We start from the raw sequence: 14,399 nt of genomic DNA on the forward strand, positions 1-14,399 counted from the left end.
TCAAGGCTGCAAAAGCCTCACACCACACAGAGGCTCTTCCAGAGGAAATTTTATTGGACATTTTTAGGAGGCAAATACATTAAACAGAGTAAGATCAAGCCCAGAGCCTCCCCATGCCGCACTGGGTGGACAGGCTGGCTCCCCAGGTGCAGCCTGGGGGATCTGTCTGGGACAGACTCAGCGCCCCACTAGGCTGGACCTCAGTCATACTTACCCACCAGGAAAGCGGAAACAGATTTTCGAAAAATCCACCCCCAAAGCCACCACGACTGAGGTCCTGTTCGGAACCAGGAGAGCGGCGTGGACGACTCAGGTCTCGGCAGTGCCCCCTGGCTGGATCCTCCAGACTCGCAGTGGGAAGGGGTGCCAGGACCCCTCCCCGGCAGAGGCACAGCATCCCACAGGTTACCTCGACCCCCCAGGCCAGGGAGAGATGGACGGAGCCTGCGGCAGTCTCAATTCAAACAGGTTTTATTACAAAATAGAGTTCGAGGTGCGAAGGCCGGCCCAGAGCTCTTCAGAGAGCACTGACTGCTGTGGGCATCAATGCCCATCCTGAGACCCAGCACCGAGCGAGCGGCCACAGCTAGAGTCCTGCCCTCCAGGGCTGACACCTCACGGGCGTGCCCGGGTCTGCGGCCACTACTTCTTATTCCTGGGCTTCAGCTCCTCAGCTGCATTCCGCAGGAAAATGTAGTTCTTCTTTTGGGGGTTATAAAATTCGTGTCCCTGTGGGAAGAAGCTGGCATGTGTAAGGAGCAACTCAGGGCCCCGAGGAGGCCCATCGGGGAAAGCACCACTGCAGATGGAACAAGCGTGTGCAGGGGGCCGTGGGCACATGCGAGGGAGCCTGGAATGCAGAGACGGGCCAGACCCAGCCGCCTCAGGGCTTTGCCCTTGTCCCACAGCCAATAGAGCAGCCAGAGGCCAAGGTCACGGCAGAGAGACGGACAGTTGGACTCGACATTCGTCTCCGCTCACACACTAGCCCAACTCAGCAAGGACGTCCTGCATCCTTTCTTGCCCATAAGGATGGCTGTGACTGACCCAGGCTTGGGATCTAGGCAGAGAAACCTCCCACTCCCCAACAGTGGAAAATCCCAGGCACAACTTTTTCATCATTCGCAAAGGCCCCTATGGCTGCCAGCGGGGTTAGGGTGGAGTTCACAAGCTGTGTAGGGTGTGGGGGTGACAGTGTGGGCCAGGCTTGGGAAAATCTGGGGGAGAGGAGGAGGGTGGCACAGTGAAATTCCCCCACAGGGACAGGGGAAGTAGCTGAGAGGGGTCGCAGGGAGGGGATAGTGCAGAGAAGGGAACCCCCACTAGGGGCCGGATGATGAATACAGTAGGGAGGGTGCTGGTCCTGCACATGGCACCCATATGGTTCGGCCCCAAAAGCCCAATCAGAGGAGGAGCGATCAGAGCGCACCAGGAAGACCATGTCTGTATGGCTCGTTGTGGGCCACACCTGGCAACACTCAGCGGTCACACCTGGCTCTGTGTTCAGGAATCCCTCCTGGAGGGGTAGAGGGGCCCCATGGGATGCTGGGATTGATCCCAGGTCAGCTGCTTGCAGGCAAACGCTCTGACCTTAGACTGCCCAGCGCAGCCAGAAAGATTCTACAGCGGGTGGAGGGAGGCAAGCGAGGGAGATGTGCAGAGGCCACGGGTCAGAGAGGGCCACGCCGAGGGCAGATGGCAAGGCCCAAGATGCCACCCGCTGTGCCCAGAGCTTGAGGAGAGAAGTGGGAATGGGCAGAGATGGCACGGGGGGTGGGGGGGTGGGGGGGGGGGGAGAGAGCCAGGGCAGAGCAGCAAAGATGAATGGCGGAAGCAGCTAACAGGGCCCGGAGACAGTCCCCTCCAGGCCCCAGAGAGCCACACTCCGGGCCTCCCACCTTGGACCAGTCGTAGCTGGAGGCGTAGGCAAAGATGTTCCCGTTGTGGTTGAAGCAACAGGCGGCGATGGGCTGGTCCAGCTGCTCCGAGGTCTTGAGCTTGGTGCGTGCGTCCTTGTCCCAGAAGCTGAAGCGGCCGTCGGAGCCCACGGTGGCCAGCGTGCCATGGACCGGATGGAAAGCAATGCCGTTGACCTGGAGGGGAGCGGGAGACTGGATGCGGCCCGAGAACCCTGGCCTGATAGTTGGGAGACCAGGCCCAGGCGGCACCCCCGGCTCCGGGGGTCTGGGAGCAGAGGCGTGCGCGTGTCATACTCAGACATACCGCGTAGATGTCTTGTGGGGCAGAAGTGTTGGTGCCGTTGGACCGGTGGCACTTGAAGGTGAAGTTGTCCTTGGCACTGAGACAGAAGGCCCCTCTGTAAGTCACTCAGACACACACATACACACCCCCACCCTGCAGGGGAGACGCATGAGCTCACGCAGCCATGGGCCACTTACGGGTTCGGGGGGTTGATGTAGTGAATAGCGACTCTCCCCTCGATGCTGCCCAGGGCAAAGCCGGTCGGCTTGTTCTGCTTGTCCTTAAAGATAGCCACGCACCGATGCTGCGATGGAAGAGGGAAAAACGGGCCTCAGCACGCGCAGAATCCAGGGGTCTAGGATGAGGGCGGGTGAGTCCTGACGTGTCTCCAGGTCAGAGCCAAGAAGTGCTGACGCGGCGGTTGGGGGTGAGGACCAGGCCATCCCCTCTCAGCCCCAAGCCTTGTTGGAGGAACAGCGCCCTAAGACCTGGTGTGCTTCATGCAGCAGGCTGGGCGGTGCCCCTGCACCTCTACCCTAGCACCCCTTCCTTCACTGAGCGAGCACATGTGTTCACTGGCACCAGAATCTCTGCTTCTCACATGGCCACCCCAGGGTCACTAGGCACAGCTCCCAGAGAGGACCCCGGGAGAACAATGCAGAGGGGTTTGGTGGGGACCCAAGACTGCCCACACGCTAGGTCTTTAGGAAAGAGCCCAACTGCCCGGGGATGCCCCACATGGGCTGGCAGACAGTGTGGCTGGGTGAGAGATGTCTGCTCCCAGCCAGGGCCAGAGCTGCAGATCCCAGGAAAGAAAGACCGTGTGGGTGCTGCTACCACAGTTAGACGACAGGTTCCCAACATCTGGGAACAGACCATACTTTCCTTGCCAAACTCCCGGCTTGGGTGCCTCACCCACCTGGTGCTTCAGAGGCGATTCGATTCGCCGGAACTCGGAAGGCTGGTTCTCCAGCTGGTAGACTATCAGGCCACGCTCGGCCGTGGCCACCACGGCCATGGGGTACGTCTGAAGAGAAGAGAGCCCAGACCCACGTCACACGCCGGGCTGGACCCACAGGCCACGATGGGTTACTTGCCACTACCAAGGTCACAGAAACAAGTTGTTTTTTTTTTTTTCTTTAAGTTTTTTCAAGTTCTCAAGTCCAATTGACTCAGCCAGCCCTTTAGGCCCAGGGTAGGAAGCCCCCCCGAACTATGTCTGCACGCAAACCCCACTGGCGTCGATGTGTCTCAAGAGAAACCAGAGAAGCCAGGTCTGCAAGCTTTAAAGCCCCCGATTAAGGGCTGAGCATCACCAGTTCAAGCCCCAGCACCACATGGCCCCCTGGGCACTGCTGGAAGATGGCCCTCCCCAAACACTCCTAGAAGAACATCGAGAAAACAGACCCAGGAGCAGAGGGGCAAAATCTACACAAGTTTTCTCTTCAGGCTGCTGCCATGAACATTCTCCTCTCACTACTTTGTACCTGCCACATCTGCTCCTCAGAAACTGTCAAGGGAGCGGCACCCCTTCTACACGTTTCCCACAAACACCAGTGGATGCTGGTTACCTAGAACCAACCCCCACCCCCACCCCACCCCAGGCTCCCCATGTCCACAGCCCTAGAGGCAGAAGTGCTGGGGAGCTGGCACCAGCGTCCGCAGTCAAGAATGTTCTGACAGCAGATGGGCAGGAGGAAAAACCCCACTGCTGGGACAGCGGACCAAAAGGGGCCCCGATGTCAGGCAGCCAGGCTGTCATTTCTGTCACTGCCACTCGAGCTATAAAGGTTTCCAAATGTGCAAAGCAGCCCAATGAGAAAAGCCGACTTGGTTCTGTTTCCTTTGCTAACAGGATTGCTGAGACGAGCTATGCTTACCACGTCAGCACAGTAGCACCTTTCCGGGAGCTGCAGAACCATCATGGGGTTGGAGGACCGTGTGTCCCAGAACTGCAAAGACAAAAGCGGCAGTGAGGGAGAATTGGGAGGCAGTTCAAGTCAGCCAAGCCCTCGGGGAGCCGCGTGTACCTTCAGGGTCTTGTCCCAGCTCCCAGTCATCACGCAGCTGTAGTTGGGGGCCTTGATCCAATGGATGGTCTTCACGGGTGCATCATGCTTTCAGAAAGGCGAAGGGCACGTCAAGGGCACAACCCCGCACCTGCCTTCTATTACTAAGGCACCGAGATTTACAATTAATTATTCTTGACTGTCAGTCATACAAGGTGAAGGAACGACCTTAAATCCTGAGGTCAGAGGACATCCGAGACCACAAGACCAAGCACGCAGACCATCTCTGCAGTGAACCTGGTGCAGTGTACCGCACCAAAGCTGCTGGGACTGTCCCTGATTTTCCGGTGGCATGAGCTCTGAAAAAGTTCTGGGTCAGAGGCTCCTCCAGAGTCCACCAGAGATGGGGCCAAAGCGAGAGCACAGAACGAACATTTGGCCTTGTATACAGCCGACCTGGGTTCTATCCTGGCACCTGTAAGTCCTCAGAGCCTGCCAGAAGTTACTTTGTTTCTTCCTTAATTCTCTCTCTCTCTCTCTCTCTCTCTCTCTCTCTCTCTCTCTCTCTCACATTCATTCTCATTCTCTCCTCTCTCTCTCATTTTCTCTCTCTCCTCTCTTTTTTTTGGTTTCTGGGCCATACCCGGTGACATTCAGAGGTTACTCCTGGCTCTGCACTCAAAAATTGCCCCTGGCTTGGGGGACCTTATGGGACGCCAGGGGATCAAACTGTGGTCTGTTCTGGATCAGCCGTGTATAAGGCAAACGCCCTACCGCTGTGCCACCAATTTGGTCCCACAGGAGTAATTTCTGAGTCTGGAGTCAGAAGCAAGACCTGAGCACTGCCAGGTGTGGACCAAAAACAAAAACAACAGAGCAGGTCAGAGGCTGACTCTGGACAAATCCTTTGTCCCTTAGGCCTTCCTCAGGCCCTTAGAAGCCGTCTAATATCCCTGGCAGACAAAGGCCTGCCCCTGGCTCCTATCCCTCCGCCTCCAGAGGCCAGGCCTGGTGGCAGATGGCCGCTGGACAAATGGCAACACTGACCATGTGGACAGATGCAGCCTGGTCCAGAGGCTGCACAGAACCGGAGCACACTAGGGTCACCCAGAACTCTCCTCCAACGCCACTGACGACCCAAGACACCCAACAGACTCTGGCACACGGGACAGAACATGAATAAAAGAGTCTGAAAAGGATGGTTCCAGAATGGGGGTGAGCTCTGGCTAGAAAGCTCCTGCTGTGGCAGTGGCTTGGTGCCACCAACTACTCCCTCCCTAGCAAATGTGTTTCCCCCTCCCTAAGTGACTGTCGACCCCTTTCTGCAGGGGCCCCATTACCTGGGCAATCTGGATCGCCTGGTTACTGTTGAGGTCCCACATTTTGGCAGTTTTGTCACACGATGCCGTAAACACTTTGCTCCCATCCTAGAAGTCAAAGAAGAAAATCTGGCGCCCTGAGTACAAGGACATCTTTACCCATGGGTCCCTGACATCTGAGGGGAGGAGGAGAGAGGCCTTGACTTCCCCATCCCTGAGAGCGCCACTCTACTACCAATGACCATCCGGCTGTCACTGCAATGTGACCAAGTTCCTCAGTGAAACGGGCTGAAGTCATCCACAAAACTGTCTTAGAACACAGACTTGCGCCAAGCCGCTTAACTGGCTTCCAACACTGCCAAGGTCCGCCAACCACACAGACAGACAGACAGACAGACAGACAGACAGACAGACACACACACACACACACACACACACACACACACACACACACACACACACACACACACACACACACACACGGCGGCCCCTTTGCAGTCTTATTTACAGATACCTCACACTCAAGCCAGTTCAAGTCCACCTACAGTGCGTGCAATGAAACTGACAGGAAACACTTCTTGGCCCTGCGGAAACCATAGCACACGTGGGGCTACAATTCCTCAAGCAGGCCAGTGAACTGGGAAGAGTAACCAGATGAGGCAAACAGAACACGCCCGTGCTGGACCAGGCGGAAAGGCCAGACCAAGAGGTCTGAGGATGGTGACAACTTAAGTCCCGACTGCCTCATTGCCTGATGCTGCCTCATGGCTACCCAAGGGCTGGCTCATCAACACGAGTCTGTCAGCACAAATATGGAAGTGGGTCAGACAGGAGCCAGCAGCAGCCAACGTGCTAAGGCTCAGAGACTATTTTACTTCTAGTTCCACGGCTCAAAACACTTATGACCACCCACCTTGCCAGCCTAGGAAAGGGCTTTCAAGAGCCCAGTGAAACCCAGCAAGGTATTGCAAGGTATTGGCCTTGTATGTGGCCAAACCAGGTTCAAGCCTGGCATACCATAGGGTGTCCCCACCACCACCGAACGACCACCACCAGCCCCACCAGGAGTGATCCTTGCCCACAGAGCCAGGAGTAAACTCAAGAGTACTGCAGGACGTGGCCCCCAAACCACAACCCAGTGAAGTCCAGGGCCCTGAGATGGAGCACAGGAGTTCAGGCTCTTGCCTGGCAGAGGCCGACCCTGGTTCCAGCCTTACTTCAATGCTCCAACCCCCAGTTGATAACAATAACAAGAACCAAGAGAATAAAAATGAACCAAAAGGGCCCTTCTCTCTATTCTTTCCTCTCTTCAAGTCCTATCAAGTCAACTGCTTTTAGAGCACTATAATTATAATTTCTGGTGTTTAATAGACTATTCTTTCAGTATGCACAAAGGAAAGAGCATCTCCATGTTTTTGTCAGGTGCCAAGGAGCCCAGGGCTGGCGGCTCCCGCAGTGCCAGTATCATGGTCACCTCCAGGCAAAGGGAGAGTGGCTGCCAGTCACTGCAACTCTCCGGTCCCAGAGCGTCCCACCCCATCCAGCAGTGGCCCTGGGGCTCACCACAAGCCCTTCCACTGCCCAATCAATCAGCTCCTTGACAAATAGCCTCTCCTTAGTCCCCAGCACACCAAGTTCAGAGTCGAAGCAAATCCCAATGCATTTGCTCGTAAGGCAGATGGTCACAATTTGAGGTTTCAAAGCAAAAAGGCACTTTCTGTGAGCCACAGGAATTGAATTTTAAGACAACAGCTCTTTGAGGCCTATTTAGGAAGGAAAAGCTTCCAGACCTGTTGTGAGGAAAGTTTTGTGCAAGAAAAGCTTCCCAAGACACACAACTAGCCTGAGACATCAGGTGCTGGAGCGACGATAGAAAGGGGGAGCCTGACAGCAGGATGTCAGTCATGATGTCAGCCTGACTCAGTCAGGCTGAGCCCGACAGTGAGAGATGCAGTTCAATCAAGCTGCAGCCTTTCTAGGGTTCTCCCCAGGGAGGACTCACGTCGCTCCAGCAGACATCGAGCACCGGCCCCGTGTGCATCTGCTGGGCTTTCGGGATCGTCTGCCCATTGTCTTGAACTTCCCAGCAGCGCACCTGCAAGACAAAAGGGGAACTCAGCAATTGGGGCATCAAGGAGTCACGTAACAATGGCCTGCCGCTGGGTGGGTGAGGTGGGAAATGGGACAGAAAAGCAGTCGTTTTCATTTCCATCATGAAAATGTGAACATTAAGTTGCCAACTCTTTTTTATTTTTGGGCCACGCCCGGCAGCACTCAGGGGTTCCTCCTGGCTCTGTGCCCAGAGATCACTACTGACAGGTTCAGGGGACCATACGGGATGCTAGGGATCAAGCCCGGGTACCCAGTTGCGTGCAAGGCAAAAGCCCTACCACTGTGCTATAGTTGTCAACTATGTTGTGCCTCTAAGTTGTCAACTCTTTTTTTTTTTTTCCAGAGAGAGTGCAAACGCAGTCCCCCACTACCACAAATTATGCAGTCAAGTTTCCCACATTTGGGGAAATCGCAGGGGTCAGCACATCCGGAGTGCAATGGATAAGCCTCACCCTGGGAAAACCACCTTTGTGATCATGGTATCTGCCCTGCCAGGTAAGTATAAACTGTCAACTCTTAAAGAAAAAAAAGAATGAGGCAAAAGAAACACACATCCCCCAAACAAAAGCTGGGAGGGGGAATTTGGCATCATCGAACATGGCTTCTAGAGTAGAATGGCATTCACCAGGACAATCAAGACTGACTGGAAACTTCCTTTCACACAATTCTGTCACATCAGAATCTTTTTCTCGATGATCAAAGCAATGAGCTTTTTAAATTTTTTTTTTTGGTTTTGGGGTCACACCCGGCAGTGCTCAGGGGTTCCTCCTGGCTCTACAATCAGAAATTGCTCCTGGCAGGCTCGGGGGACCATACGGGATGCCGAGATTTGAACCACCATCCTTCTGCATACAAGGCAAACACCTTACCTCCATGCTATCTCTCCAGCCCCAGCAATGAGCTTTTTGTTTGTTTGTTTGTTTGTTTGTTTTTGGGCCACACCCAGCGGTGCTCAGGGGTTACTCCTGGCTGTCTGCTCAGAAATAGCTCCTGGCAGGCTCGGGGGACCCTATGGGACACCGGGATTCAAACCAACCACCTTTGGTCCTGGATCGGCTGCTTGCAAGGCAAACGCCACTGTGCTATCTCTCCGGGCCCAACAATGAGCTTTTTGCTAAGAGCTTTGCTGAACAGGGGCTGGGGTGTAGACAGGGGCCAGAATGAGCTCTAGCCGCCTGAGTGAGGGAGGAGTTGCTTCTCGGAGCCACACACGTCCCATTTTAGGCAATGGAAGCAGCTCTTCCTGAGCACGTGAGATACAGACCTACACCACCAGCCCCTTCTGCAGCTCTGCAGGGGTTGAGCCCACTGTACCCAGTGGTGGCTGAGCTCTGCCCATCCCTGCGGCTTTTTTTCCCAAAGCTCAGGGTTGAAAGAACAGGAGTAAAGGACTGGCCAAAGGTCCTCCAACAAGCCCCATCACGGCCTTACTGGGAAGCAGCCTCTGTACTGCCTTCTGACATCCTAGGGACTCGAGGGAAGTGATGCTGTGCAGCTCTCCCCCACCCTAGTCTAAAGTGAGGAGTGCGACAGGGGTGCCCAGAGAACTCACAGTGGCTTGCGAAACAACTAAAGTGGCAGCACTAGGTGGGACCTGTATGCCCCTTGGATACCCCCACTGTAATGACCATTGAACCTCCACATGTCCCTTTATCATGGCGGTTATAAAAGGACTTGGGACTCTTGGGGGGGGGGGGGGGCAGAATAGTGTCCAGAGCTCCAGAGCAGTGCCTGCTGGTCCACAAGGAGCCAGAGATAAAGCATCGGAGAGATGCTGCCTGCTAACTCTCTCTCCCTCCTTCTGAAGCCCCCAGGAGGCTGCAGGCCTCAGACACCAGGAGGAACAAACAAAATGTACTTCGTTTCTTCTCTTCTCTCTCTCTCAGTCCTGAACGGGCAGTTGCGATAGGGCTAGACACCTATCTCTAGCCCCACCCACACGCTCAAAGCCCACCACCCTGAGGGACATCAGCCACCGAAAAGCGTGACCCAGGTCCTGGAGATAGCGTACTGAGCTGGCACCCAAAGAAGCAGTGGCCGCCCCAGGCTGCTGGGTCCACTTACGTCGTTGGCCCAGGAGCCAGCGATGAGGAAGTTGGCAGGCAGGGTGGGTGGGCTGAAGGACAGGCAGCCGATGCTGTCATCTGGAGACGATGTGACTTCAATATCCTGCAGAGAAAAGCGGGAAAAGACAGAATGAGCCAAACCCCTCCACGACAGTCTCAAGAAAAGTTCCAACCACAGCACCAGGTCCTGCTGACACAACACCCACATCCACAACTTCACAGATGTGCCAGCTCAGTCGCAACCTGGCGACTCGGGAGAAAGAGCCAGCAGGGGCCAGTTCCCGAGCTTCCACCCAAAGGAGACCCCAGCTGGAGCAGGCCGGCCAGGCCAGGCCCAAGTCACCTTCATCGGGTTGTGATTGTCCGTGGTGGTGCTGCCAAACATGCTGGTCCCGCTGGTTCCAAAGCCCGAGGTTGTCCCGAACAAACTCATTTTGGCCCTTAAAAAAAAGACAAAGCACTAAGGGAAGACTGTGAAGCCAAAGGAGGGGGAACAGGGGAAGGGAGGCCAGTTGCCAGGCTTCTCCCAAGACAAACAAACCGCTTCCTGGGAAGACCTGGTCTACTATTGCTATGGAGAAGAGGGGGCATAGCCATAAACCCTCAGTTTCCCCACTGTCAGTGCTGACAGTCCAGGATGCCTTCTTGTACATTCCGAAGACACAGAACTGGGCTCCCACCTAACCGGGTTCACTTCCCCATGGAGCCCGAGCTAAGAAGCCACTAGCACAGGCAGGACAGTAATTTTTTTCCAGAAGAACTAACCTACCCTTGCGGCTGCTTTGATCTCCAACCATCAAGAACCTCAGGGCTTTCTCCCGGGTAGCCCCACAGGGCTGATGGGGACTCAGAGACCAGCTTTCCTCCCCAGTGCGCTCATTCCTGAGGTTTTGGGGAACTCAGGAGTGAAAAGGGGTGTGGCTGGCATATGGTCAGACAGGCCCGCACTACCCAATTTCCTGAGGACTCGCATAATTTCACACACTTTCAATTCTATCGTCAGTAGAAGTTTGGGACCCCCAGAAGTGGAGCGTTTCCACCCAAGTCCAGCCAAACACGGTTAACACCTCCAAATGCAGTCCTCAGAGAAGCCAAAAACCGCAGAGCATTTTGGACCAGCAAAAAGCAGTTGCCTTGAGGGCCAGTGATAGCACAGCGGTAGGGCGTCCGCCTTGCACACTGCTGACCCAGGACAGACCCAGGTTCGATCCCAGGCATCCTATATGGTCCCCCGAGCCTGGCAGGAACGATTTCTGAGAGCAGAGCCAGGAGGAACCCCTGTGCACCGCTGGATGTCGTCAGCTTCCTGACAAATTATCAAGTGCGCGTCTTCAAGTGCTGAACAACTAAGTATGGTCAGTCATGTCAGCTCATGCTGGCTGGGCATTCAGGAGACCTAGGCAAGAGCTGTGGCCCTGCTTCCTCCTGGCCAGAAACTCCTGCAACTCCAGTTCATGGCAACAGGTCCTTGGAATGGCTTGGGTGGCTTCTGCGACTTGAGTGCAGCACTAACAAAAATTCTGTAGGCTTGATTATTTGTGTGTGTGTGTGTGTGTGTGGTGGGGAGGGTTTCTGTTGTTTTTGCGGGTTTGTGTGGGGGGGGGGTGTCTGTTATTAAATCCATAAAGAGCTCCTCTCTGCCTCACCCAGGAAAGAAACTACGGTGCGACTAAAGAACAGGCTCTTTTTCATTTTGGGAACCCCAGAAAGGCTGTGCCCAGGAATCCATCCATCCATCGCTCCTGTAAGGGGCTCAGGGGGGACCCACTAGGGGTGGCCCAGGGTCTGCTTGCATGGAGGCCAAGCAAGTGTCCTGCCTGCTGTCCACCCAACCGGTTGGTGGGGGCTGCTCCCTGGGCCGCTTCCCCCTCCTTGGCCACCAAGCCTTGGAGAGAGCCCCATGCTGCGGGCGAGAGATGAAGGAACTGAGAGGCAAAAGAGAGCAAATCAGGGACTGGAGAGATAGCACGCAGAAGGAAGGTGGTTCGAACCCCATAAGGCACCCTCCCATCGGGCCCCCCCTTGAGCCTGCCAGGGGGCGATTTCTGAGCGCAAAGCCAGGAGGAACCACTGAGCGCCACCGGGTGGGCCCCCAAAAACAACAACATCAAAGAGATGTTGTATCTGTTGGAACAGTACAGCAGGCAGAGGGTTTTGTCTTGCACAGGGCCAGCCTGGGTTCGATCGCCGGCACCCCATGTGGCCCCCAGGAGGAGACCCCACGCCCCCAACACAAACAAGGAGCCAGTGGGGTGTGCTGGGCCTCCCCCATCCCTGGAGCCCGGCCGTCCCCAAGCCCAGGCTCCCCCGAAGTGGGGCGCGGCCTGGCCCGTGCCTCGGGGGCTGGGGCCCTGCTGCGCATCCTCGGCTCTTCTCCGGGCTGTCACCCCCGGGCCCGGATGTCACCCCCGGGCGGCCGACCTGGAGCGCTGGAGCGCCAGGGGGACGGAATCCGCCGCCATCGCGCGGCCTGGCTGCGCTGCGCTGCGCCGCTCCCTTCGGGAAGGAAGGAGAGCCCCAGCCGGCCGGGAACAGTCCGGCTCGCGGGAGCGCCGCGGACACCGGGGGGCGCGCAGGGACGCCCCGAGCTTTACCTGCGACTCGCGCCCCACGCCAGGCGGGCGGGCGGGCGGCTCGGGACTCCGCTCGGCTTCAACGGCCGCGCAGGGGGACACTGAGCATGCGCGCACCGCGCTTCCGGTCCCTCCCGGAAGTCCCGCCCTCCCGGAAGGCCGGAAGAGACGTTGGGACCGTTCAAAAGAGACTAAAAATAAAAAAAACGAGGCTCCTCCTCTCGCGAGATCTTAGCGCTCGCACATGCGCACAACTACCGCTGACGCCGAGCAAAAGTGCTCATGCCAGTTCGTAGTGGTGGAAAGCGGATGGATGGGGATGGAATGGGATGCCCGTGACGGCGTTGCCTAGAGACCAGAGGTTCTTCCTCTCGCGAGACTTCTCGTGACACGCACATGCGCACAACTGCCGAGGACGCCGAGCGGAAGTGGTCGTGCCAGTTTGTAGTACTGGAAAGCGGATGGGATGTCCCGTGGGGCGTTGCCTAGCAACTGGAGGCTCCTCTTCCCGCGAAATGTTGCCTCTCGCACATGCGCACAAGCGCCGCCGACGCGGAGCGGAAGTGCTCGTGCCAGTTCGTACCGGTGGAAAGTGGATGGTTCGTGGGGCGTTGCCTAGCGACCGGAGGCTCCTCCTCTCGAGAGACACGATATCGTTTGTACATGCGCAGAAGCGCCGCTGACGCCGAGCGGAAGTTTCCGCCGTGCCCGTAGTTCGTGATGGTAAGTTGGAAACCAACTGGTCCTGCCTAGCCCGTTGCCTTGGCGACCGCTGCCGGGCCGCACGGATTGGCCGCCCAGTGGCGGGAAGAAGATGCTCAGCTGTCTCCGCTTGCTGGAGTAAGTTTCCAGTTCCAGAAGCCGATGGGACGCTGCCACTGGGCCCCTCGAGTCCTGGGCCTCAGTTTCCAAATCCTGTGACTCTGGGGTGATGGATGGCTCTAAGCTCCCAAACTTAGAGGTCCCTGCAGTCAAAGGTTGGAGAAGTACCGTTAGCAACCCGTTATCATTATTTTAGGCTGTTGGACATTTGGGGGTCTCTCTTTCATTTTGGAATTAAAACCTCTCTCTTGCTTTTTCATAGATGATGGGTTCGATCTGGCTGGGGGGGCTGCGGGGTGTCCAAAACTTGAGGCTGTGGACTGGTTTGCCAAAGTCTCCCACAGGGCCCTATGGCTCCCCAAAAAACCTCTTTCACACATTCCTTAAAAAAGAAAAAAGAAAAAAAAAGCAGAGACCTGAAAATGTTTCTTTCCCAAGGAATTGGACATCAGGCCTTTCGTTGCTCCAGCTGTCAACAGTCTCTGCAGCAGAGGGCGTCTTCGACTTGCTTTTCCTTGGAGATTTCCCCAGCAAAGCAGCAGCATCCTAGAGAACAGAATCAAATGTTCCTCAGAAACCAGGTGGGCATTCTGTGCCGTTGGCTTACCTTGTGAAGCAAGACTTTTTTCTCTGCACCTCGAAACAGGTTTCTCCATCAAATAGGATGTCATATGGAAAGCCTGATTTTTTTTCAAAGCTATTTTGTAGAGCGGGATATCATGACTCCCCCCCCCCATGAAATCGTGAGTTCTTAGATCACTTAGCAATTATTGATTATGACAGGTAAATTTTCACAGAGACCTGGGAATATTCCACAGTTTTATTTTAGGAGGGTAATATATGAAACACTTTAAGGGAAAAAATACAATTTATTATAATCTCAGGTTCTAATATATCTTTTAAAAGCTCTTGGTCTAGGGCCAGAGCAGTGGCACAAGCAGTAGAGGTACTTGCCTTGTATGCACTAACCTAGGTCGGACAAAAAAAAAAAGTTCTTGGTCTATAAACCCAGATTAGGGAAGAAGTTACTGACTTAAATTTGGTCTATAACTAATACAACCTTGGAAACTTTTTTTCAAATAAATAGCACTATTAATGAACAAAGTAAAGCATGAAAGGCTTTATATTAATTTAGACTTTTTTTTTTTTGGTTTAGGGGCACACCCAGTGACACTCAGGTGTTACTCTTAGCTCTCTGCTCAGAAATTGCTCCTGGTAGGCACGGGGGGGGGGGGGCCATATGGGACGCCGGGGGGGATCAAACCGTGGTCCATCTTAGGTTAGCTGTGTGCAAGG

General features: G+C 55.4%; 1 protein-coding gene and 1 non-coding gene across 2 annotated transcripts; both read right to left on the reverse strand.

Annotated features, from left to right (window-relative positions):
- Positions 1–449: 449 nt before the first annotated feature.
- On the reverse strand, positions 450–12,412 carry RAE1 (ribonucleic acid export 1). Its single transcript, XM_049776356.1, has 12 exons — positions 12,303–12,412; positions 10,052–10,148; positions 9,707–9,811; positions 7,533–7,625; positions 5,552–5,638; positions 4,233–4,319; positions 4,083–4,154; positions 3,122–3,229; positions 2,400–2,506; positions 2,224–2,299; positions 1,899–2,093; positions 450–729 (listed from the first exon to the last, which is right to left on the reverse strand). Exons 2-12 carry the CDS (start codon positions 10,139–10,141, stop codon positions 643–645), a joined length of 1,107 nt encoding a protein of 368 aa, XP_049632313.1. The 5' UTR covers positions 10,142–10,148; positions 12,303–12,412; the 3' UTR covers positions 450–642.
- LOC126015350 (U1 spliceosomal RNA) lies at positions 7,982–8,145 on the reverse strand. The gene has a single exon (XR_007498222.1). It is a non-coding gene; the product is annotated as a U1 spliceosomal RNA (small nuclear RNA).
- Positions 12,413–14,399: the final 1,987 nt, after the last annotated feature.

This window comes from Suncus etruscus, chromosome 7 (genome assembly GCF_024139225.1).
Source record: "Suncus etruscus isolate mSunEtr1 chromosome 7, mSunEtr1.pri.cur, whole genome shotgun sequence".
Taxonomy (NCBI): Eukaryota; Metazoa; Chordata; class Mammalia; order Eulipotyphla; family Soricidae; genus Suncus; species Suncus etruscus.

Coding starts and splice junctions, on each gene's coding strand:
- RAE1 (XM_049776356.1), bottom strand. CDS start 10,141: ATGAGTTTGTTCGGGACAACCTCGGGCTTTGGAACCAGCGGGACCAGC. Junction 7,626..9,706: donor CTGGCTCCTGGGCCAACGAC/GTAAGTGGACCC, acceptor TTTGTCTTGCAG/GTGCGCTGCTGGGAAGTTCA. Junction 2,300..2,399: donor TACATCAACCCCCCGAACCC/GTAAGTGGCCCA, acceptor CTTCTGTCTCAG/TGCCAAGGACAACTTCACCT.